This window comes from Sebastes fasciatus, unplaced genomic scaffold (assembly GCF_043250625.1).
Source record: "Sebastes fasciatus isolate fSebFas1 unplaced genomic scaffold, fSebFas1.pri Scaffold_35, whole genome shotgun sequence".
Classification (NCBI taxonomy): domain Eukaryota; kingdom Metazoa; phylum Chordata; class Actinopteri; order Perciformes; family Sebastidae; genus Sebastes; species Sebastes fasciatus.
This window is the reverse complement of record NW_027428202.1, coordinates 52,275-77,500: the sequence shown is the minus strand read 5'-3', so window position 1 is coordinate 77,500 and position 25,226 is coordinate 52,275. Positions and strand designations below refer to the sequence as shown.

At 45.6% G+C, this 25,226-nt stretch overlaps 1 protein-coding gene and 1 long non-coding RNA gene across 4 annotated transcripts in view; one reads left to right on the top strand and one right to left on the bottom strand.

Annotated features, from left to right (window-relative positions):
- The window catches only part of LOC141763741 (disks large homolog 4-like), a 73,115-nt gene that overhangs the window by 22,409 nt on the left and 25,480 nt on the right, over positions 1 to 25,226 (top strand). For 2 of the 3 annotated variants that reach the window (XM_074628448.1, XM_074628449.1), the window contains 11 exons: positions 6,230 to 6,280; positions 7,923 to 8,047; positions 8,143 to 8,312; positions 12,293 to 12,429; positions 15,417 to 15,567; positions 17,251 to 17,519; positions 22,556 to 22,658; positions 22,790 to 22,886; positions 23,984 to 24,160; positions 24,433 to 24,470; positions 24,542 to 24,589. In XM_074628448.1, coding sequence (XP_074484549.1) covers positions 6,230 to 6,280; positions 7,923 to 8,047; positions 8,143 to 8,312; positions 12,293 to 12,429; positions 15,417 to 15,567; positions 17,251 to 17,519; positions 22,556 to 22,658; positions 22,790 to 22,886; positions 23,984 to 24,160; positions 24,433 to 24,470; positions 24,542 to 24,589 — 1,366 coding nt within the window. Of the gene's footprint in view, positions 1 to 6,229; positions 6,281 to 6,774; positions 6,819 to 7,922; positions 8,048 to 8,142; positions 8,313 to 12,292; positions 12,430 to 15,416; positions 15,568 to 17,250; positions 17,520 to 22,555; positions 22,659 to 22,789; positions 22,887 to 23,983; positions 24,161 to 24,432; positions 24,471 to 24,541; positions 24,590 to 25,226 lie in introns of those variants that run through there. The other variant, XM_074628450.1, reaches the window with a different exon arrangement.
- On the bottom strand, positions 5,346 to 5,874 carry LOC141763745 (uncharacterized). The gene is made up of 3 exons (XR_012593149.1): positions 5,746 to 5,874; positions 5,550 to 5,593; positions 5,346 to 5,487 (listed from the first exon to the last, which is right to left on the bottom strand). It is a non-coding gene; the product is annotated as an uncharacterized LOC141763745 (long non-coding RNA).

Here is a 25,226-nt window from a genome sequence, read left to right as displayed (position 1 = left end):
CAGGTTTGTTCATCGTAGTCCAGGTTTGTTCTTCATAGTCCAGGTTTGTTCATCGTAGTCCAGGTTTGTTCTTCATAGTCCAGGTTTGTTCATCCTAGTCAGGTTTGTTCTCCATAGTCCAGGTTTGTTCATCGTAGTGCAGGTTTGTTCTCCATAGTCCAGGTTTGTTCTTCATAGTCCAGGTTTGTTCTTCGTAGTCCAGGTTTGTTCTCCATAGTCCAGGTTTGTTCTTCATAGTCCAGGTTTGTTCTTCGTAGTCCAGGTTTGTTCTTCATAGTCCAGGTTTGTTCTTCATAGTCCAGGTTTGTTCTTCGTAGTCCAGGTTTGTTCTTCATAGTCCAGGTTTGTTCTTCATAGTCCAGGTTTGTTCATCGTAGTCCAGGTTTGTTCATAGTAGTCCAGGTTTGTTCTTCATAGTCCAGGTTTGTTCTTCATAGTCCAGGTTTGTTCTTCATAGTCCAGGTTTGTTCTTCATAGTCCAGGTTTGTTCATCGTAGTCCAGGTTTGTTCATAGTAGTCCAGGTTTGTTCTTCATAGTCCAGGTTTGTTCTTCATAGTCCAGGTTTGTTCTTCATAGTCCAGGTTTGTTCTTCATAGTCCAGGTTTGTTCATCGTAGTCCAGGTTTGTTCTTCATAGTCCAGGTTTGTTCATCGTAGTCCAGGTTTGTTCTTCATAGTCCAGGTTTGTTCATCCTAGTCAGGTTTGTTCTCCATAGTCCAGGTTTGTTCATCGTAGTCCAGGTTTGTTCTCCATAGTCCAGGTTTGTTCTCCATAGTCCAGGTTTGTTCATCGTAGTCCAGGTTTGTTCTTCATAGTCCAGGTTTGTTCTCCATAGTCCAGGTTTGTTCATCATAGTCCAGGTTTGTTCATCGTAGTCCAGGTTTGTTCATCGTAGTCCAGGTTTGTTCTCCATAGTCCAGGTTTGTTCTCCATAGTCCAGGTTTGTTCATCGTAGTCCAGGTTTGTTCTTCATAGTCCAGGTTTGTTCATCATAGTCCAGGTTTGTTCATCGTAGTCCAGGTTTGTTCATCGTAGTGCAGGTTTGTTCTTCATAGTCCAGGTTTGTTCATCGTAGTCCAGGTTTGCTCATCGTAGTCCAGGTTTGTTCATCGTAGTCCAGGTTTGTTCATCATAGTCCAGGTTTGTTCATCGTAGTCCAGGTTTGTTCTTCATAGTCCAGGTTTGCTCATCGTAGTCCAGGTTTGCTCATCGTAGTCCAGGTTTGTTCATCGTAGTCCAGGTTTGTTCTTCATAGTCCAGGTTTGCTCATCGTAGTCCAGGTTTGTTCATCGTAGTCCAGGTTTGTTCTTCATAGTCCAGGTTTGCTCATCGTAGTCCAGGTTTGCTCATCATAGTCCAGGTTTGTTCATCGTAGTCCAGGTTTGTTCATCGTAGTCCAGGTTTGTTCTCCATAGCCCAGGTTTGTTCATCGTAGTCCAGGTTTGTTCATCGTAGTCCAGGTTTGTTCTCCATAGTCCAGGTTTGTTCCTCATAGTCCAGGTTTGTTCTTCATAGTCCAGGTTTGTTCATCCTAGTCCAGGTTTGTTCATCCTAGTCCAGGTTTGTTCTTCATAGTCCAGGTTTGTTCATCGTAGTCCAGGTTTGTTCTTCATAGTCCAGGTTTGTTCATCGTAGTCCAGGTTTGTTCTCCATAGTCCAGGTTTGTTCATCGTTGTCCAGGTTTGTTCATCGTAGTCCAGGTTTGTTCCTCGTAGTCCAGGTTTGTTCATCGTAGTCCAGGTTTGTTCTCCATAGTCCAGGTTTGTTCATCGTAGTCCAGGTTTGTTCTTCATAGTCCAGGTTTGTTCATCCTAGTCCAGGTTTGTTCATCGTAGTCCAGGTTTGTTCATCGTAGTCCAGGTTTGTTCATTGTAGTCCAGGTTTCTTCATCCTAGTCCAGGTTTGTTCTCCATAGTCCAGGTTTGTTCTCCATAGTCCAGGTTTGTTCATCGTAGTCCAGGCTTGTTCTTCGTAGTCCAGGCTTGTTCTTCGTGGTCCAGGTTTGTTCCTCGTAGTCCAGGTTTGTTCCTCGTGGTCCAGGTTTGTTGTTCCTGTTCCAGGTTTGTTCCTCGTAGTCCAGGTTTGTTCCTCATAGTCCAGGTTTGTTCTCCCTGGTCGAGGTTTGTTCTTCGTAGTCCAGGTTTGTTCATCGTAGTCCAGGTTTGTTACTCGTAGTCCAGGTTTGTTCCTCGTAGTCCAGGTTTTTTCTTCATAGTCCAGGATTGTTCATCGTAGTCCAGGTTTGTTCATCGTAGTCCAGGCTTGTTCCTCGTAGTCCAGGTTTGTTCATCTTTGTCCAGGTTTGTTCTTCGTAGTCCAGGTTTGTTCCTCGTAGTCCAGGTTTGTTCTTCGTAGTCCAGGTGTGTTCTTCGTAGTCCAGGCTTGTTCTTCGTGGTCCAGGTTTGTTCCTCGTAGTCCACGTTTGTTCCTCGTATTCCAGGTTTGTTCCTCATAGTCCAGGTTTGTTCTCCCTGGTCGAGGTTTGTTCTTCGTAGTCCAGGTTTGTTCATCGTAGTCCAGGTTTGTTCATCGTAGTCCAGGTTTGTTCCTCGTGGTCCAGGTTTGTTCTTCCTGGTCGAGGTTTGTTCCTCGTAGTCCAGGTTTGTTCATCGTAGTCCAGGTTAGCTCCTCATAGTCCAGCTTTGTTCTTCCTGGTCGAGGTTTGTTCTTCCTGGTCCAGTTTTGTTCTTCCTGGTCCAGGTTTGTTCTTCCTGGTCCAGTTTTGTTCTTCATAGTCCAGGTTTGTTCCTCGTAGTCCAGGTTTGTTCCTCGTAGTCCAGGTTTGTTCCTCGTAGTCCAGTTTTGTTCTTCGTAGTCCAGGTTTGTTCCTCGTGGTCCAGGTTTGTTCCTCATAGTCCAGGTTTGTTCCTCGTGGTCCAGGTTTGTTCCTCGTGGTCCAGGTTTGTTCCTCGTGGTCCAGGTTTGTTCCTCATAGTCCAGGTTTGTTCCTCGTGGTCCAGGTTTGTTCTTCGTAGTCCAGGTTTGTTCCTCGTGGTCCAGGTTTGTTCCTCATAGTCCAGGTTTGTTCCTCGTGGTCCAGGTTTGTTCCTCGTAGTCCAGGTTTGTTCCTCGTGGTCCAGGTTTGTTCTTCCTGGTCCAGGTTTGTTCCTCGTAGTCCAGGCTTGTTCTTCGTGGTCCAGGTTTGTTCCTCGTAGTCCAGGCTTGTTCTTCGTGATCCAGGTTTGTTCCTCGTAGTCCAGGCTTGTTCTTCGTGGTCCAGGTTTGTTCCTCGTAGTCCAGGTTTGTTCCTTATAGTCCAGGTTTGTTCCTCGTGGTCCAGGTTTGTTCTTCCTGGTCCAGGTTTGTTCCTCGTAGTCCAGGCTTGTTCTTCGTGGTCCAGGTTTGTTCCTCGTAGTCCAGGCTTGTTCTTCGTGGTCCAGGTTTGTTCCTCGTAGTCCAGGTTTGTTCCTTATAGTCCAGGTTTGTTCCTCGTGGTCCAGGTTTGTTCTTCCTGGTCGAGGTTTGTTCTTCGTAGTCCAGGTTTGTTCATCGTAGTCCAGGTTTGTTCATCGTAGTCCAGGTTTGTTCCTCGTGGTCCAGGTTTGTTCTTCCTGGTCGAGGTTTGTTCCTCGTAGTCCAGGTTTGTTCATCGTAGTCCAGGTTAGCTCCTCATAGTCCAGCTTTGTTCTTCCTGGTCGAGGTTTGTTCTTCCTGGTCCAGTTTTGTTCTTCCTGGTCCAGGTTTGTTCTTCCTGGTCCAGTTTTGTTCTTCATAGTCCAGGTTTGTTCCTCGTAGTCCAGGTTTGTTCCTCGTAGTCCAGTTTTGTTCTTCGTAGTCCAGGTTTGTTCCTCGTGGTCCAGGTTTGTTCCTCATAGTCCAGGTTTGTTCCTCGTGGTCCAGGTTTGTTCCTCGTGGTCCAGGTTTGTTCTTCCTGGTCCAGGTTTGTTCCTCGTGGTCCAGGTTTGTTCCTCATAGTCCAGGTTTGTTCCTTGTGGTCCAGGTTTGTTCTTCGTAGTCCAGGTTTGTTCCTCGTGGTCCAGGTTTGTTCCTCATAGTCCAGGTTTGTTCCTCGTGGTCCAGGTTTGTTCCTCATAGTCCAGGTTTGTTCCTCGTAGTCCAGGTTTGTTCCTCGTGGTCCAGGTTTGTTCTTCCTGGTCCAGGTTTGTTCCTCGTAGTCCAGGCTTGTTCTTCGTGGTCCAGGTTTGTTCCTCGTAGTCCAGGCTTGTTCTTCGTGATCCAGGTTTGTTCCTCGTAGTCCAGGCTTGTTCTTCGTGGTCCAGGTTTGTTCCTCGTAGTCCAGGTTTGTTCCTTATAGTCCAGGTTTGTTCCTCGTGGTCCAGGTTTGTTCTTCCTGGTCCAGGTTTGTTCCTCGTAGTCCAGGCTTGTTCTTCGTGGTCCAGGTTTGTTCCTCGTAGTCCAGGCTTGTTCTTCGTGGTCCAGGTTTGTTCCTCGTAGTCCAGGTTTGTTCCTTATAGTCCAGGTTTGTTCCTCGTGGTCCAGGTTTGTTCTTCCTGGTCGAGGTTTGTTCCTCATAGTCCAGGTTTGTTCCTCGTAGTCCAGGTTTGTTCCTCGTAGTCCAGGTTTGTTCCTCGTGGTCCAGGTTTGTTCTTCCTGGTCGAGGTTTGTTCCTCATAGTCCAGGTTTCTTCTTCCTTGTCGAGGTTTGTTCTTCGTAGTCCAGGTTTGTTCATCGTAGTCCAGGTTTATTCATCGTAGTCCAGGTTTGCTCATCGAAGTCCAGGTTTGTTCATCGTAGTCCAGGTTTGCTCATCGTAGTCCAGGTTTGTTCATCGTAGTCCAGGTTTGTTCATCGTAGTCCAGGTTTGCTCATCGTAGTCCAGGTTTGTTCCTCATAGTCCAGGCTTGTTCATCGTAGTCCAGGTTTGTTCCTCGTGGTCCAGGTTTGTTCTTCATAGTCCAGGTTTGTTCATCGTAGTCCAGGTTTGTTCCTCATAGTCCAGGCTTGTTCTTCGTAGTCCAGGTTTGTTCCTCGTGGTCCAGGTTTGTTCTTCATAGTCCAGGTTTGTTCATCGTAGTCCAGGTTTGTTCATCGTAGTCCAGGTTTGTTCCTTGTTTTCCAGGTTTGTTCTGGTCTCAGAAACCCAGCCATTTACTACACATTCACTTGATAAACGTGGAGAGGTTTTCATGTTTCTGACCTTTCTGAACAGCAATACCTCTCTGAGAGAGACAGACACAGACAGAGACAGAGAGAGACAGAGAGAGAGACAGAGACAAAGAGAGACAGAGACAGAGAGAGAGAGACAGGGACAGAGACAGAGGCAGGGACAGAAGAGGAGGCAGAGACCTCGGGTTCAACCCGACCAACCGGTTCACCGGTTCAACCCAACCAACCGGTTCAACAAACCAACCGGTTCAACCCGACCAACCGGTTCAACCCGATCAACGGTTCAACCTGACCAACCGGTTTAACGGTTCAACCCGACCAACCGGTTCAACGGTTCAACTTGACCAACCGATTCAACGCTTCAACCTGACCAACCGGTTCAACGGTTCAACCTGACCAACCGGTTCAACCCAACCAACCTGTTCACCAGTTCAACCCAACCAAATGGTTCAACCCGACCAACCGGTTCAACCCGACCAACCGGTTCAACCCGACCAACCGGTTCAACGGTTCAACCCAACCAACCTGTTGACCGGTTCAACCCAACCAAATGGTTCAACCCGACCAACCGGTTCAACCCGACCAACCGGTTCAACCCGACCAACCGGTTCAACCCGACCAAACGGTTCAACCCGACCAACCGGTTCAACCTGACCAACCGGTTCAACTCAACCAACCGGTTCAGCAACCACCGAATTGACCCTTTCAGTGTGGAGCCTTGTCAGTCTCCGGACAAGCTAGCGAGCTAACTAGCGTTAGCCAGCCGTCTACTCCTACGCCCACTAAATACGTCACCATGGTTACTAACGGGGGGGGGGGGGGGTATAACTACCTCAAAGTGCCCTAGCAACCACACTGACGTAACCAGGCAGTAACCTAGTAACACCTCAACAGTCATATGTTGGAGTGAAGACTCCTGATCAGACTGTCTGTATCTGACCTGATGTCTCTGCAGGAAGTGATGTAATAATCATGTGGAGAGAGAGAGAGACAGAGAGAGAGAGAGAGAGAGAAGGTGGTCGCCATAGCTACAGCTACAGTTGCCTAGGTAACCGGCCCCCTGAGGGCTCGGCAGCTGTTACCATGGAGTTGCCGTGGAGACGAGCAGTCGGCAGAGAGGGAGATGCTGCATGTGATTAAAACCCTGTTCTGTTTTTACAGATGAACGGATCAGAAGGAGAGCTGGAGTACGAGGAGATCACTCTGGAGAGGGTGAGATATACACCATATATATACTATTATACACTATATATATACTATTATATACACTATATATATATACTATATATATATATACTATAATATACACTATATATATACTATTATATACTATATATATACTATTATATACTATATATATATACTATTATATACACTATATATATATACTATATATATATACTATTATATACTATATATATATACTATTATATACACTATATACACTATATATATATACTATTATATACACTATATATATACACTATATATATACTATAATACACACGGTGGGGATCAGAAGGAGAGCTGGAGTACGAGGAGATCACTCTGGAGAGGGTGAGATATACACCATATATATACTATTATATACTATATATATACTATAATATACACTATATATATATATACTATTATATACACTATATATATATACTATATATATATACTATTATATACTATATATATACACTATAATACACGGTGGGGATCAGAAGGAGAGCTGGAGTACGAGGAGATCACTCTGGAGAGGGTCACAGCCCTGGGGTAACGGTCCTCGTTAGCAGCATGTGCTGTGAGCCGGTCAGTCTATGACGAGAGTAAACGACCCGGCGGAGCTGGAAGACCCGGCGGAGCTGGAAGACCCGGCTGCTGGTTCCCGTCAGCTACGACGTCAACAGAGACAGAGCTGAGTGTCAGACGAGGACGGCGTGGCGGCGGCGCTCCACCGCTGTAGAGGACGTGAATGAAACCAGACGGATCCTGATGGATCGTGGTTCTGAACCGTGACTCCTGATGGATTCGGTCTATTTGTGCTGCTGCTGTTTTTAGAAACCGTCACGCTGCGATTAAAGTCCAGAAATAAACTCAGCAGCTTATTTTAACTCTGAGACGTTATTTTAGGAAATCAACCGGCTGAACTTTAATCACCGTCACAGCTGTCAGAGATACGCTCTAGACCTGATCCACATGAACCCAGACCAGCACAGAGTCCTGAACCCAGACCAGCACAGAGTCCTGAACCCAGACCAGCACAGGGTCCTGAACCCAGACCAGCACAGGGTCCTGAACCCAGACCAGCACAGAGTCCTGAACCCAGACCAGCACAGGGTCCTGAACCCAGACCAGCACAGAGTCCTGAACCCAGACCAGCACAGAGCCAGCGTTAGCTAACGTGTTCAGAGAGTTATTCTGCCTCCACTTAACGCTCCGCCCACTAAACACGTCACCACGGTTACTAAACACATCGCCACGGTCACTAAACACATCGCCACGGTCACTAAACACGTCACCACGGTCACTAAACACGTCACCACGGTCACTAAACACGTCACCACGGTCACTAAACACGTCACCACGGTTACTAAACACGTCACCACGGTTACTAAACACGTCACCACGGTTACTAAACACGTCACCACGGTTACTAAACACGTCGCCACGGTTACTAAACACGTCGCCACGGTTACTAACAGGAAACAGGGCTACAGCAAAGGAGCATGTACGGTTGACCCCACTTGGCAGGCGATGGTCACTCGCCTGCATTCGTGCATGACTCCATTGCAGCCAGGTGCATTGTGGGGAACGTGTGTGTTGATATGTGTGTGTGTGTGTGTGTGTGTGTGTGTGTGTTCAGGGGAACTCTGGTCTGGGCTTCAGTATCGCAGGAGGAACTGATAATCCTCACATCGGAGACGACCCGTCCATCTTCATCACCAAGATCATCCCTGGAGGAGCGGCCGCTCAGGACGGACGCCTCAGGTACGCGGCCCTCAACCCCCGACCCAGAACCTGGTTCTGACCCGACCCTTAAAACCAGGACCAGATGTCCTCACAGCGCTGCTTTGTCTCTCCAGGGTGAACGACAGCATCGTGTTTGTTAACGACGTGGACGTGCGTGAGGTCACTCACTCCATCGCCGTGGAGGCGCTGAAGGAGGCGGGGCCTGTCGTCAGGCTTTACGTCCTGCGGCGACGCCCACCGAGCGAACGCGTCACGCAGATCAAACTGATGAAAGGACCTAAAGGTAGGAAAGGAGACGAGGAGACGAGGATGCTGTTGTCACGGGTTACTCGAGTTCTACTGAGAACCTTTAGAGAACTGTTATTGACGGACTTCACTGGTTCTGGTTCACTCAGAGAACCTTTAGAGAACTGTTATTAACGGACTTCACTGGTTCTGGTTCACTCAGAGAACCTTTAGAGAACTGTTATTAACGGACTTCACTGGTTCCGGTTCCCTCAGAGAACCTTTAGAGAACTGTTATTAATGGACTTCACTGGTTCTGGTTCACTCAGAGAACCTTTAGAGAACTGTTATTAATGGACTTCACTGGTTCCGGTTCACTCAGAGAACCTTTAGAGAACTGTTATTAACGGACTTCACTGGTTCTGGTTCCCTCAGAGAACCTTTAGAGAACTGTTATTAATGGACTTCACTGGTTCTGGTTCACTCAGAGAACCTTTAGAGAACTGTTATTAACGGACTTCACTGGTTCTGGTTCACTAGAGGAACCTTTAGAGAACTGTTATTAATGGACTTCACTGGTTCCGGTTCACTCAGAGAACCTTTAGAGAACTGTTATTAACGGACTTCACTGGTTCCGGTTCCCTCAGAGAACCTTTAGAGAACTGTTATTAATGGACTTCACTGGTTCTGGTTCACTCAGAGAACCTTTAGAGAACTGTTATTAATGGACTTCACTGGTTCCGGTTCACTCAGAGAACCTTTAGAGAACTGTTATTAACGGACTTCACTGGTTCTGGTTCCCTCAGAGAACCTTTAGAGAACTGTTATTAATGGACTTCACTGGTTCCGGTTCACTCAGAGAACCTTTAGAGAACTGTTATTAACGGACTTCACTGGTTCTGGTTCCCTCAGAGAACCTTTAGAGAACTGTTATTAATGGACTTCACTGGTTCCGGTTCACTCAGAGAACCTTTAGAGAACTGTTATTAATGGACTTCACTGGTTCTGGTTCACTAGAGGAACCTTTAGAGAACTGTTATTAACGGACTTCACTGGTTCTGGTTCACTCAGAGAACCTTTAGAGAACTGTTATTAATGGACTTCACTGGTTCCGGTTCACTCAGAGAACCTTTAGAGAACTGTTATTAACGGACTTCACTGGTTCTGGTTCACTAGAGGAACCTTTAGAGAACTGTTATTAATGGACTTCACTGGTTCCGGTTCACTCAGAGAACCTTTAGAGAACTGTTATTAACGGACTTCACTGGTTCTGGTTCACTCAGAGAACCTTTAGAGAACTGTTATTAACGGACTTCACTGGTTCCGGTTCACTAGAGGAACCTTTAGAGAACTGTTATTAACGGACTTCACTGGTTCTGGTTCACTAGAGGAACCTTTAGAGAACTGTTATTAACGGACTTCACTGGTTCTGGTTCACTAGAGGAACCTTTAGAGAACTGTTATTAACGGACTTCACTGGTTCTGGTTCACTCAGAGAACCTTTAGAGAACTGTTATTAACGGACTTCACTGGTTCTGGTTCACTAGAGGAACCTTTAGAGAACTGTTATTAATGGACTTCACTGGTTCTGGTTCCCTCAGAGAACCTTTAGAGAACTGTTATTAATGGACTTCACTGGTTCCGGTTCACTCAGAGAACCTTTAGAGAACTGTTATTAACGGACTTCACTGGTTCTGGTTCCCTCAGAGAACCTTTAGAGAACTGTTATTAATGGACTTCACTGGTTCCGGTTCACTCAGAGAACCTTTAGAGAACTGTTATTAATGGACTTCACTGGTTCTGGTTCACTAGAGGAACCTTTAGAGAACTGTTATTAACGGACTTCACTGGTTCTGGTTCACTCAGAGAACCTTTAGAGAACTGTTATTAACGGACTTCACTGGTTCTGGTTCACTCAGAGAACCTTTAGAGAACTGTTATTAACGGACTTCACTGGTTCTGGTTCCCTCAGAGAACCTTTAGAGAACTGTTATTAATGGACTTCACTGGTTCTGGTTCACTCAGAGAACCTTTAGAGAACTGTTATTAACGGACTTCACTGGTTCTGGTTCACTAGAGGAACCTTTAGAGAACTGTTATTAACGGACTTCACTGGTTCTGGTTCACTCAGAGAACCTTTAGAGAACTGTTATTAACGGACTTCACTGGTTCTGGTTCACTCAGAGAACCTTTAGAGAACTGTTATTAACGGACTTCACTGGTTCTGGTTCACTAGAGGAACCTTTAGAGAACTGTTATTAATGGACTTCACTGGTTCCGGTTCACTCAGAGAACCTTTAGAGAACTGTTATTAACGGACTTCACTGGTTCCGGTTCCCTCAGAGAACCTTTAGAGAACTGTTATTAATGGACTTCACTGGTTCTGGTTCACTCAGAGAACCTTTAGAGAACTGTTATTAATGGACTTCACTGGTTCCGGTTCACTCAGAGAACCTTTAGAGAACTGTTATTAACGGACTTCACTGGTTCTGGTTCCCTCAGAGAACCTTTAGAGAACTGTTATTAATGGACTTCACTGGTTCTGGTTCACTCAGAGAACCTTTAGAGAACTGTTATTAACGGACTTCACTGGTTCTGGTTCACTAGAGGAACCTTTAGAGAACTGTTATTAATGGACTTCACTGGTTCCGGTTCACTCAGAGAACCTTTAGAGAACTGTTATTAACGGACTTCACTGGTTCCGGTTCCCTCAGAGAACCTTTAGAGAACTGTTATTAATGGACTTCACTGGTTCTGGTTCACTCAGAGAACCTTTAGAGAACTGTTATTAATGGACTTCACTGGTTCCGGTTCACTCAGAGAACCTTTAGAGAACTGTTATTAACGGACTTCACTGGTTCTGGTTCCCTCAGAGAACCTTTAGAGAACTGTTATTAATGGACTTCACTGGTTCCGGTTCACTCAGAGAACCTTTAGAGAACTGTTATTAACGGACTTCACTGGTTCTGGTTCCCTCAGAGAACCTTTAGAGAACTGTTATTAATGGACTTCACTGGTTCCGGTTCACTCAGAGAACCTTTAGAGAACTGTTATTAACGGACTTCACTGGTTCTGGTTCCCTCAGAGAACCTTTAGAGAACTGTTATTAATGGACTTCACTGGTTCCGGTTCACTCAGAGAACCTTTAGAGAACTGTTATTAATGGACTTCACTGGTTCTGGTTCACTAGAGGAACCTTTAGAGAACTGTTATTAACGGACTTCACTGGTTCTGGTTCACTCAGAGAACCTTTAGAGAACTGTTATTAATGGACTTCACTGGTTCCGGTTCACTCAGAGAACCTTTAGAGAACTGTTATTAACGGACTTCACTGGTTCTGGTTCACTAGAGGAACCTTTAGAGAACTGTTATTAATGGACTTCACTGGTTCCGGTTCACTCAGAGAACCTTTAGAGAACTGTTATTAACGGACTTCACTGGTTCTGGTTCACTCAGAGAACCTTTAGAGAACTGTTATTAACGGACTTCACTGGTTCTGGTTCACTAGAGGAACCTTTAGAGAACTGTTATTAATGGACTTCACTGGTTCTGGTTCCCTCAGAGAACCTTTAGAGAACTGTTATTAATGGACTTCACTGGTTCCGGTTCACTCAGAGAACCTTTAGAGAACTGTTATTAACGGACTTCACTGGTTCTGGTTCCCTCAGAGAACCTTTAGAGAACTGTTATTAATGGACTTCACTGGTTCCGGTTCACTCAGAGAACCTTTAGAGAACTGTTATTAATGGACTTCACTGGTTCTGGTTCACTAGAGGAACCTTTAGAGAACTGTTATTAACGGACTTCACTGGTTCTGGTTCACTCAGAGAACCTTTAGAGAACTGTTATTAATGGACTTCACTGGTTCCGGTTCACTCAGAGAACCTTTAGAGAACTGTTATTAACGGACTTCACTGGTTCTGGTTCACTCTGAGAACCTTTAGAGAACTGTTATTAACGGACTCTCTGACCCTGTCCCTGTCTGGTCCTGTCCCTGTCTGTCCCTGTCTGGTCCTGTCCCTGTCCCTGTCTGTCCAGGTCTGGGCTTCAGTATAGCGGGTGGAGTGGGGAACCAACACGTTCCAGGAGACAACAGCATCTACGTCACCAAGATCATCGAGGGCGGAGCGGCGCACCGAGACGGACGGCTACAGATCGGGGACAAAATACTGGCGGTCCGTAAAAACCCACCACACAGACACTGTATATACACTGCATCTATAGACTGTATATATATATAGACTGTATATATATAGACTGTATATATAGACTGTATATATATAGACTGTATATATATAGACTGTATATATAGACTGTATATATATAGACTGTATATATATAGACTATATGTATAGACTATATATATAGACTGTATGTCTATAGACTGTATATGTATAGACTGTATCTATAGACTATATATATAGACTGTATGTCTATAGACTGTATATGTATAGACTATATCTATAGACTATATATATAGACTGTATGTCTATAGACTGTATATGTATAGACTGTATATCTATAGACTGTATATATATAGACTGTATGTATATAGACTGTATATCTATAGACTGTATATCTATAGACTGTATATATAGACTGTATATCTATAGACTGTATATCTATAGACTGTATATATATATAGACTGTATATATATAGACTGTATATCTATAGACTATATCTATAGACTGTATATATATAGACTGTATGTCTATAGACTATATATATAGACTGTATATCTATAGACTGTATATCTATAGACTGTATATATATAGACTGTATATATATATAGACTGTATATCTATAGACTGTATATCTATAGACTGTATATCTATAGACTATATATATAGACTGTATATCTATAGACTGTATATGTATAGACTGTATATGTATAGACTGTGTATCTATAGACTGTATATGTATAGACTGTATATCTATAGACTGTATATCTATAGACTGTATATGTATAGACTGTATATCTATAGACTGTATATCTATGGACTGTATATCTATAGACTGTATATCTATAGACTGTATATGTATAGACTGTATATGTATAGACTGTATATCTATAGACTGTATATCTATAGACTGTATATCTATAGACTGTATATCTATAGACTGTATATGTATAGACTGTATATCTATAGACTATATCTATAGACTGTATATATATATATACAGTATATATAGACTGTATATCTATAGACTGTATATCTATAGACTGTATATATAGACTGTATATATATAGACTGTATATATATATATACTGTATATATATATATACTGTATATATAGACTATATATATAGACTGTATATCTATAGACTATATCTATAGACTGTATATCTATAGACTGTATATCTATAGACTGTATATATATAGACTGTATATCTATAGACTGTATATATAGACTGTATATCTATAGACTGTATATATATAGACTGTATATCTATAGACTGTATATATATAGACTGTATATGTATAGACTGTATATATAGACTATATATATAGACTGTATATATATAGACTGTATATCTATAGACTGTATATCTATAGACTGTATATCTATAGACTGTATATATAGACTGTATATGTATAGACTGTATAAATATAGACTGTATATCTATAGACTGTATATATAGACTGTATATATATAGACTGTATGTATATAGACTGTATATCTATAGACTGTATATCTATAGACTGTATATCTATAGACTGTATATATAGACTGTATATGTATAGACTGTATATATATAGACTGTATATCTATAGACTGTATATCTATAGACTGTATATATAGACTGTATATATATATATACTGTGTATATAGACTGTATATATATAGACTGTATATCTATAGACTGTATATCTATAGACTGTACATATATAGACTGTATATCTATAGACTGTATATATATAGACTGTATATCTATAGACTGTATATCTATAGACTGTATATATATAGACTGTATATCTATAGACTGTATATATAGACTGTATATCTATAGACTGTATATCTATAGACTGTATATATATAGACTGTATATATATAGACTGTATATATATAGACTGTATATATATAGACTGTATATCTATAGACTGTATATCTATAGACTATATATAGACTGTATATCTATAGACTGTATATCTATAGACTGTATATATAGACTGTATATGTATAGACTGTATATATATAGACTGTATATCTATAGACTGTATATCTATAGACTGTATATATAGACTGTATATATAGACTGTATGTATATAGACTGTATATCTATAGACTGTATATCTATAGACTGTATATCTATAGACTGTATATATATATAGACTGTATATACATAGACTGTATATCTATAGACTATATCTATAGACTGTATATATATAGACTGTATGTCTATAGACTATATATATAGACTGTATATCTATAGACTGTATATATATAGACTGTATATATATATAGACTGTATATCTATAGACTGTATATCTATAGACTGTATATATATACTGTATATCTATAGACTGTATATGTATAGACTGTATATGTATAGACTGTGTATCTATAGACTGTATATGTATAGACTGTATATCTATAGACTGTATATCTATAGACTGTATATCTATAGACTGTATATGTATAGACTGTATATCTATAGACTGTATATGTATAGACTGTATATCTATAGACGGTATATCTATAGACTGTATATCTATAGACTGTATATATAGACTGTATATATATAGACTGTATATATATAGACTGTATATCTATAGACTATATATATAGACTGTATATATATAGACTGTATATCTATAGACTGTATATATAGACAGTATATATATAGACTGTATATATATAGACTGTATATCTATAGACTGTATATCTATAGACTGTATATATAGACTGTATATATATAGACTGTATATATATAGACTGTATATCTATAGACTGTATATCTATAGACTGTATATATAGACTGTATATATAGACTGTATATCTATAGACTGTATATCTATATAGACAGTATATATAGACTGTATATCTATAGACTGTATATCTATAGACTGTATATCTATAGACTGTATATCTATAGACTGTATATGTATATCCTGAGATGTTGTTAGTCCAGTCTGACCGGACCTTTGACCCCGGCAGGTGAACCACGTGTCCCTGGAGGACGTCCTGCATGAAGACGCCGTGGTGGCCCTGAAGAACACGGGGGAGGTGGTCTACCTGAAGGTGGCCACGCCCACCTCGCAGTACATCCACCCAGCAGACCGCTACAGCCCCCCAGACCTGACCAGCTGTACGTACCACTTCCTGTCTCTGACAGTCCTCGTCCCTCTGGGTCCACCGGGAGTCCTCGTCCCTCTGGGTCCACCGGGAGTCCTCATCCCTCTGGGTCCACCGGGAGTCCTCGTCCCTCTGGGTCCACTGGGAGTCCTCATCCCGGCGGGTCCAGCGGGGACAGGATGTAGGACACCTTGTCCTTGAATCAGGGTGTTGGGTTCTCCTCGGTACCGGCCTATTGTTCTGGTCCTACAGACACCAGAAGGCTGAGGGGTCTCCGTTAGGTTGAGGGAACCACGGTGGTTCTGCAGGTCTAGCTCAGACCGGTGGGTGAGACCCGGCTGGTCCAGTCCGGTTGGACAGGCTCTCTGCTGGTCTAGCCTTAGCTTAGCAGTTAGCATGTTAGCTGTCCAGCTACAGGAGTCCACTTCCTGCCGTGACCAGGTCTTAATGCGGGTCAGGTTGTGGTGGTCTTCCGGTCCCTCTCAGTCTTCAGCGCCGCCGTCGGGACAAACTGTAGCCGTCCCCGGTTTGGTTGGTCTCCTTTAAGGCCGGTGGGATCGCGGTCAGTGGGACACGCTGGAGGACAAGAGGACTGGAGGGTCTCAGACCAGCTCCTAAAGGGGGACCAGAGAACTGGAGGGTCTCAGACCAGCTCCTAAAGGGGGACCAGAGAACTGGAGGGTCTCAGACCAGCTCCTAAAGGGGGACCAGAGAACTGGAGGGTCTCAGACCAGCTACTAAAGGGGGACCAGAGAACTGGAGGGTCTCAGACCAGCTCCTAAAGGGGGACCAGAGAACTGGAGGGTCTCAGACCAGCTACTAAAGGGGGACCAGAGAACTGGAGGGTCTCAGACCAGCTCCTAAAGGGGGACCAGAGAACTGGAGGGTCTCAGACCAGCTACTAAAGGGGGACTAGAGAACTGGAGGGGGGTCTCAGACCAGCTACTGAAGGGGGACCAGAGAACTGGAGGGTCTCAGACCAGCTCCTAAAGGGGGACCAGAGAACTGGAGGGTCTCAGACCAGCTACTGAAGGGGGACCAGAGAACTGGAGGGGAGTCTCAGACCAGCTCCTGAAGGGGGACCAGAGAACTGGAGGGGAGTCTCAGACCAGCTCCTAAAGGGGGACCAGAGAACTGGAGGGGGGTCTCAGACCAGCTCCTAAAGGGGGACCAGAGAACTGGAGGGGGGTCTCAGACCAGCTCCTAAAGGGGGACCAGAGAACTGGAGGGGGGTCTCAGACCGGCTCCTGAAGGGGGACCAGAGAACTGGAGGGGGGTCTCAGACCAGCTCCTAAAGGGGGACCAGAGAACTGGAGGGGGGTCTCAGACCGGCTCCTGAAGGGGGACCAGAGAACTGGAGGGGGGTCTCAGACCAGCTCCTAAAGGGGGACCAGAGAACTGGAGGGGGGTCTCAGACCGGCTCCTGAAGGGGGACCAGAGAACTGGAGGGGGTCTCAGACTAGCTCCTAAAGGGGGACCAGAGAACTGGAGGGGGTCTCAGACTAGCTCCTAAAGGGGGACCAGAGAACTGGAGGGGGGTCTCAGACCGGCTACTAAAGGGGGACCAGAGAACTGGAGGGGGTCTCAGACTAGCTCCTAAAGGGGGACCAGAGAACCAGAGGGGGGTCTCAGACCGGCTCCTGAAGGGGGACCAGCAGGACTTGAGACTCACATCCTGTCCTCTATGTGTCCTCAGCCTACATGGAGCCGGACTACATGTGTGATTACCCACAAGCCCTCCCTCCTCCGTCACCACGGCGATACTCCCCTATCCCCCGCGGCATGATGGGAGAGGACGAGTACTCCCGGGACCCCCGCCGGGTCTGCGTCCAACGGGGGTCCACCGGTCTGGGCTTCAACATCGTGGGGGGGGAGGACGGAGAGGGGATCTTCATCTCCTTCATCCTGGCAGGAGGACCAGCAGACCTGAGTGGAGAGCTCCGGAAGGGGGACCAGATCCTCAGTGTGAGTACAGAGACCAGGTCCTCAGTGTGAGTACAGAGACCAGATGGGTCTTGGTCCACGGGGACTGGGTTTATTCAGGGTGCTGAAAGGAGACCGATTGTGGAACCTCAGATTCAGGAACGATGTGGACTTGGTCCTGGCCGTGGACCAGGTCTTTACCCTCGCGGTGCTGTTTGAGGGGTCATGGGAGTTTGTCCATCCAGTCTACATGTGTTTTGTGGACTTGGAGGAGGCTTACGACCGGGTCCCCCGGGGAGTCCTGTAGGGGGGTCCCCCGGGGAGTCCTGTAGGGGGATACCGGGGGGAGTCCTGTAGAGAGTACTGCGGGGAGTCCGGTAGGGGGTACTGGGGGGAGTCCTGTAGAGAGTACTGGGGGGAGTCCGGTAGGGGGTACTGGGAGGAGTCCTGTAGAGAGTACTGGGGGGAGTCCGGTAGGGGGTACTGGGGGGAGTCCTGTAGAGAGTACTGGGGGGAGTCCTGTAGAGAGTACCGCGGGGAGTCCTGTAGAGAGTACTGCGGGGAGTCCTGTAGAGAGTACCGGGGGGAGTCCTGTAGAGAGTACCGGGGGGAGTCCTGTAGAGAGTACTGCGGGGAGTCCTGTAGAGAGTACTGCGGGGAGTCCGGTAGGGGGTACTGGGGGGAGTCCTGTAGAGAGTACTGGGGGGAGTCCGGTAGGGGGTACTGGGGGGGAGTCCTGTAGAGAGTACTGGGGGGAGTCCTGTAGAGAGTACTGGGGGGAGTCCTGTAGAGAGTACCGGGGGGAGTCCTGTAGAGAGTACTGCGGGGAGTCCGGTAGGGGGTACTGGGGGGAGTCCTGTAGAGAGTACTGGGGGGAGTCCGGTAGGGGGTACTGGGGGGGAGTCCTGTAGAGAGTACTGGGGGGAGTCCTGTAGAGAGTACTGGGGGGAGTCCTGTAGAGAGTACTGGGGGGAGTCCTGCAGAGAGTACCGGGGGGAGTCCTGTAGAGAGTACTGCGGGGAGTCCGGTAGGGGGTACTGGGGGGAGTCCTGTAGAGAGTACTGGGGGGAGTCCGGTAGGGGGTACTGGGGGGGAGTCCTGTAGAGAGTACTGGGGGGAGTCCGGTAGGGGGTACTGGGGGGAGTCCTGTAGAGAGTACTGGGGGGAGTCCTGTAGAGAGTACTGCGGGGAGTCCGGTAGGGGGTACTGGGGGGAGTCCTGTAGAGAGTACTGGGGGGAGTCCGGTAGGGGGTACTGGGGGGGAGTCCTGTAGAGAGTACTGGGGGGAGTCCTGTAGAGAGTACTGGGGGGAGTCCTGTAGAGAGTACCGGGGGGAGTCCTGTAGAGAGTACTGCGGGGAGTCCGGTAGGGGGTACTGGGGGGAGTCCTGTAGAGAGTACTGGGGGGAGTCCGGTAGGGGGTACTGGGGGGGAGTCCTGTAGAGAGTACTGGGGGGAGTCCTGTAGAGAGTACTGGGGGGAGTCCTGTAGAGAGTACTGGGGGGAGTCCTGCAGAGAGTACCGGGGGGAGTCCTGTAGAGAGTACTGCGGGGAGTCCGGTAGGGGGTACTGGGGGGAGTCCTGTAGAGAGTACTAGGGGGAGTCCGGTAGGGGGTACTGGGGGGGAGTCCTGTAGAGAGTACTGGGGGGAGTCCGGTAGGGGGTACTGGGAGGAGTCCTGTAGAGAGTACTGGGGGGAGTCCGGTAGGGGGTACTGGGGGGAGTCCTGTAGAGAGTACTGGGGGGAGTCCGGTAGGTGGTACTGGGGGGAGTCATGTAGAGAGTACTGGGGGGAGTCATGTAGAGAGTACTGGGGGGAGTCCTGTAGAGAGTACTGGGGGGAGTCCGGTAGGGGGTACTGGGGGGAGTCATGTAGAGAGTACTGGGGGGAGTCCTGTAGAGAGTACCGGGGGGAGTCCTGTAGAGAGTACTGGGGGGAGTCCTGTAGAGAGTACCGGGGGGAGTCATGTAGAGAGTACCGGGGGGAGTCCTGTAGGGGGGTCCCCCGGGGAGTCCTGTAGGGGGGTCCCCCGGGGAGTCCTGTAGGGGGATACCGGGGGGAGTCCTGTAGAGAGTACTGCGGGGAGTCCGGTAGGGGGTACTGGGGGGAGTCCTGTAGAGAGTACTGGGGGGAGTCCTGTAGAGAGTACTGGGGGGAGTCCTGTAGAGAGTACCGGGGGGAGTCCTGTAGAGAGTACCGGGGGGAGTCATGTAGAGAGTACCGGGGGGAGTCATGTAGAGAGTACCGGGGGGAGTCATGTAGAGAGTACCGGGGGGAGTCCTGTAGAGAGTACTGGGGGGAGTCATGTAGAGAGTACCGGGGGGAGTCCTGTAGAGAGTACTGGGGGGAGTCCTGTAGAGAGTACCGGGGGGAGTCCTGTAGAGAATACCGGGGGGAGTCATGTAGAGAGTACCGGGGGGAGTCATGTAGAGAGTACCGGGGGGAGTCATGTAGAGAGTACCGGGGGGAGTCATGTAGAGAGTACTGGGGGGAGTCCTGTAGAGAGTACTGGGGGGAGTCATGTAGAGAGTACCGGGGGGAGTCCTGTAGAGAGTACTGGGGGGAGTCCTGTAGAGAGTACCGGGGGGAGTCCTGTAGGGGGTACCGGGGTCGTTGTTACGAGCCATCCGGTCCTTGTATAACCAAAGTGAAAGCTGCGTCCGTGTACTCGTCTCCGGTGGTTGTCCCTGGTCACCGGGGGTGGGCTTGGGGGGGGGTCCGGTTCTGGGACCTCAGAACCGGGTCTCTGCTCTTTTGCAGATGATGTGGTTCTGTTGGTTTCATCAGCAGCACCGGGGCGGGATGAGAGTCAGAAGCGTCCTGGTTCTCTGCCGGTAACCGGTGGACTGCTCCTCCAATAATCACTATTATTATTATTATTATTAGTAGTAGTAGTATCAGTGGTAGTAGTAGTAGTAGTAGTAGTAGTATCAGTAGTAGTAGTAGTAGTAGTAGTAGTAGTATCAGTAGTAGTAGTAGTAGTAGTAGTATCAGTAGTAGTAATAGTAGTAGTAGTATCAGTAGTAGTAGTAGTAGTAGTAGTAGTAGTAGTATCAGTGGTAGTAGTAGTAGTAGTAGTAGTAGTATCAGTAGTAGTAGTAGTAGTAGTAGTATCAGTAGTAGTAGTAGTAGTAGTATCAGTGGTAGTAGTAGTAGTAGCAGTAGTAGTATCAGTAGTAGTAGTAGTAGTAGTAGTAGTATCAGTAGTAGTAGTAGTAGTAGTAGTAGTATCAGTGGTAGTAGTAGTAGTAGTAGTAGTAGTATCAGTAGTAGTAGTAGTAGTAGTAGTAGTAGTAGTATCAGTAGTAGTAGTAGTAGTAGTATCAGTGGTAGTAGTAGTAGTAGCAGTAGTAGTATCAGTAGTAGTAGTAGTAGTAGTAGTAGTATCAGTAGTAGTAGTAGTATCAGTGGTAGTAGTAGTAGTAGTAGTAGTAGTATCAGTAGTAGTAGTAGTAGTAGTAGTAGTAGTATCAGTAGTAGTAGTAGTAGTAGTATCAGTGGTAGTAGTAGTAGTAGTAGTAGTAGTAGTAGTAGTAGTAGTATCAGTGGTAGTAGTAGTAGTAGTAGTAGTAGTATCAGTGGTAGTAGTAGTAGTAGTAGTAGTAGTATCAGTGGTAGTAGTAGTAGTAGTAGTAGTAGTAGTAGTAGTAGTAGTATCAGTAGTAGTAGTAGTAGTAGTAGTAGTATCAGTAGTAGTAGTAGTAGTAGTAGTAGTAGTATCAGTGGTAGTAGTAGTAGTAGTAGTAGTAGTATCAGTAGTAGTAGTAGTAGTAGTAGTAGTAGTATCAGTAGTAGTAGTAGTAGTAGTATCAGTGGTAGTAGTAGTAGTAGTAGTAGTAGTAGTATCAGTAGTAGTAGTAGTAGTAGTAGTAGTAGTAGTAGTAGTAGTATCAGTGGTAGTACTAGTAGTAGTAGTAGTAGTATCAGTAGTAGTAGTAGTAGTAGTAGTAGTAGTATCAGTAGTAGTAGTAGTAGTAGTAGTAGTAGTATCAGTAGTAGTAGTAGTAGTAGTAGTATCAGTAGTAGTAATAGTAGTAGTAGTATCAGTAGTAGTAGTAGTAGTAGTAGTAGTAGTAGTATCAGTGGTAGTAGTAGTAGTAGTAGTAGTAGTATCAGTAGTAGTAGTAGTAGTAGTAGTATCAGTAGTAGTAGTAGTAGTAGTATCAGTGGTAGTAGTAGTAGTAGCAGTAGTAGTATCAGTAGTAGTAGTAGTAGTAGTAGTAGTATCAGTAGTAGTAGTAGTAGTAGTAGTAGTATCAGTGGTAGTAGTAGTAGTAGTAGTAGTAGTATCAGTAGTAGTAGTAGTAGTAGTAGTAGTAGTAGTATCAGTAGTAGTAGTAGTAGTAGTATCAGTGGTAGTAGTAGTAGTAGCAGTAGTAGTATCAGTAGTAGTAGTAGTAGTAGTAGTAGTATCAGTAGTAGTAGTAGTATCAGTGGTAGTAGTAGTAGTAGTAGTAGTAGTATCAGTAGTAGTAGTAGTAGTAGTAGTAGTAGTATCAGTAGTAGTAGTAGTAGTAGTATCAGTGGTAGTAGTAGTAGTAGTAGTAGTAGTAGTAGTAGTAGTAGTATCAGTGGTAGTAGTAGTAGTAGTAGTAGTAGTATCAGTGGTAGTAGTAGTAGTAGTAGTAGTAGTATCAGTGGTAGTAGTAGTAGTAGTAGTAGTAGTAGTAGTAGTATCAGTAGTAGTAGTAGTAGTAGTAGTAGTATCAGTAGTAGTAGTAGTAGTAGTAGTAGTAGTAGTATCAGTGGTAGTAGTAGTAGTAGTAGTAGTAGTATCAGTAGTAGTAGTAGTAGTAGTAGTAGTAGTATCAGTAGTAGTAGTAGTAGTAGTATCAGTGGTAGTAGTAGTAGTAGTAGTAGTAGTAGTATCAGTAGTAGTAGTAGTAGTAGTAGTAGTAGTAGTAGTAGTAGTATCAGTGGTAGTACTAGTAGTAGTAGTAGTAGTATCAGTAGTAGTAGTAGTAGTAGTAGTAGTAGTAGTATCAGTAGTAGTAGTATTAGTAGTAGTAGTAGTAGTAGTAGTAGTATCAGTAGTACTAGTAGTATTATTATATTTGAATGATAACTTGTGTGTGCAGGTGAACGGGGTGGATCTCAGGTACGCCACACATGAACAGGCAGCAGCAGCTCTGAAGAACGCCGGACAGACCGTCACCATCGTGGCTCAGTACCGACCTGAGGGTGAGCTCACAGTACTGCATCATAGTACTACCTGTACCACCTGTAGTAATACCTGTAGTACTTGTAGCACTATCTGTAGTACTACCTGTACTACCTGCTGTATGTGAAGGGAGCGTTGTTTATGTGTGCAGAGTACAGTCGCTTTGAGGCGAAGATCCACGACCTGAGGGAGCAGATGATGAACAGCTCGTCTGGAAGTCTGAGAGCCAACCGCAGCTTCTACCTCAGGTAACCTGTAGTCACCACACCTGTAGTCATCACACCTGTAGTCATCACACCTGGACTCACCACACCTGTAGTCACCACACCTGTAGTCATCACACCTGTAGTCACCACACCTGTAGTCACCACACCTGGACTCACCACACCTGTAGTCACCACACCTGTAGTCACCACACCTGTAGTCACCACACCTGTAGTCACCACACCTGGATTCACCTGTAGTCACCACACTTGTAGTTATCACACCTGTAGTCACCACACTTGTAGTCACCTGTAGTCACCTGTAGTCACCTGTAGTCACCTGTAGTCATCACACCTGTAGTCACCTGTAGTCACCTGTAGTCATCACACCTGTAGTCACCTGTAGTCATCACACCTGTAGTCACCTGTAGTCACCTGTAGTCACCTGTGGTCACCTGTAGTCATCACACCTGTAGTCACCTGTAGTCACCTGTGGTCACCTGTAGTCATCACACCTGTAGTCATCACACCTGTAGTCACCTGTAGTCATCACACCTGTAGTCACCTGTAGTCACCTGTGGTCACCTGTAGTCATCACACCTGTAGTCATCACACCTGTAGTCACCTGTAGTCATCACACCTGTAGTCACCTGTAGTCATCACACCTGTAGTCACCTGTAGTCACCTGTAGTTATCACACCTGTAGTCACCTGTAGTCACCTGTAGTCATCACACCTGTAGTCACCTGTAGTCACCTGTAGTCATCACACCTGTAGTCCCCAGTAGTCACCACACCTGTAGTCACCTGTAGTCACCACACCTGTAGTCACCTGTAGTCACCTGTAGTCATCACACCTGTAGTCACCTGTAGTCACCTGTGGTCACCTGTAGTCACCTGTGGTCACCTGTAGTCACCTGTAGTCATCACACCTGTAGTCCCCAGTAGTCACCACACCTGTAGTCACCTGTAGTCACCACACCTGTAGTCACCTGTAGTCACCTGTAGTCATCACACCTGTAGTCACCTGTAGTCACCTGTGGTCACCTGTAGTCACCTGTGGTCACCTGTAGTCACCTGTAGTCATCACACCTGTAGTCCCCTGTAGTCACCTGTCTAAAGGTGTGTGGCGGTGTGCTTCCAGGGCGCTGTTCGACTACGATAAGCAGTGGGACTGTGGCGTCCTCTCACAAGCTCTGGACTTTAACTTCGGGGAGGTTCTTCATGTGATGGACAGCGCCGATGACGAGTGGTGGCAGGCCAGACGGGTGAACCAGCAGGGGGAGATGGAGGAGCTGGGATACATCCCGTCCAAACACAGGTACAGCCAGTATACTGCTACTGTAGTACTACTGTAGTACTACAGTAGTGCTAGTACAGTAGTACTACTGTAGTACTACTTCGGTACTACTGTACTAGTATTACTGTAGTACTACAGTAGTGCTAGTACAGTAGTACTACTGTAGTACTACAGTAGTACTACAGTAGTACTACTGTACTACTGTAGTACTACTTCGGTACTACTGTACTAGTACTACTGTAGTGCTACCAGCTGCTGCGTTAGTAACCTGCTGGTGTGTGTGTGTGTTTCAGAGTGGAGAGGAAAGAATGGTCTCGTATGAAGAGTAAAGGTAAAACATGAAGAGGGAATCAGTCAGTGGAGACATGTTGTCCTCTCTCTAACTCTGGTTTCTGCTCACAGGTAGAGAAGGCTTCGTTCACAGCTACGAGCTCATCACTCAGATCGAAGGTCAGTGTCACCTTTGACCTTTGACCTCAGTGGAAACTACACAATCTGTCTCCTACACACGAGGAATTAAATTAAATGCACCGTAGTTCAGTTCAGCACTCAGCTGCTGCCCCCGTTCATTAAAGACTCCTGCAGCCAAACACGCAGAAAATATCAATTTAATAAATATCACACTGCATTCAAACAACCACAAAGAGACTCAAAACAACCACAAAGAGACTCAAAACAACCACAAAGAGACTCATAACAACCACAAAGAGACTCAAACAACAACAAAGAGACTCAAACAACCACAAAGAGACTCAAGACAACCACAAAGAGACTCAAAACAACCACAAAGAGACTCAAACAACCACAAACAGACTCAAAACAACCACAAAGAGACTCAAAACAACCACAAAGAGACTCAAACAACCACAAAGAGACTCAAGACAACCACAAAGAGACTCAAAACAACCACAAAGAGACTCAAACAACCACAAAGAGACTCAAAACAACCACAAAGAGACTCAAAACAACCACAAAGAGACTCAAACAACCACAAAGAGACTCAAGACAACCACAAAGAGACTCAAAACAACCACAAAGAGACTCAAACAACCACAAAGAGACTCAAAACAACCACAAAGAGACTCAA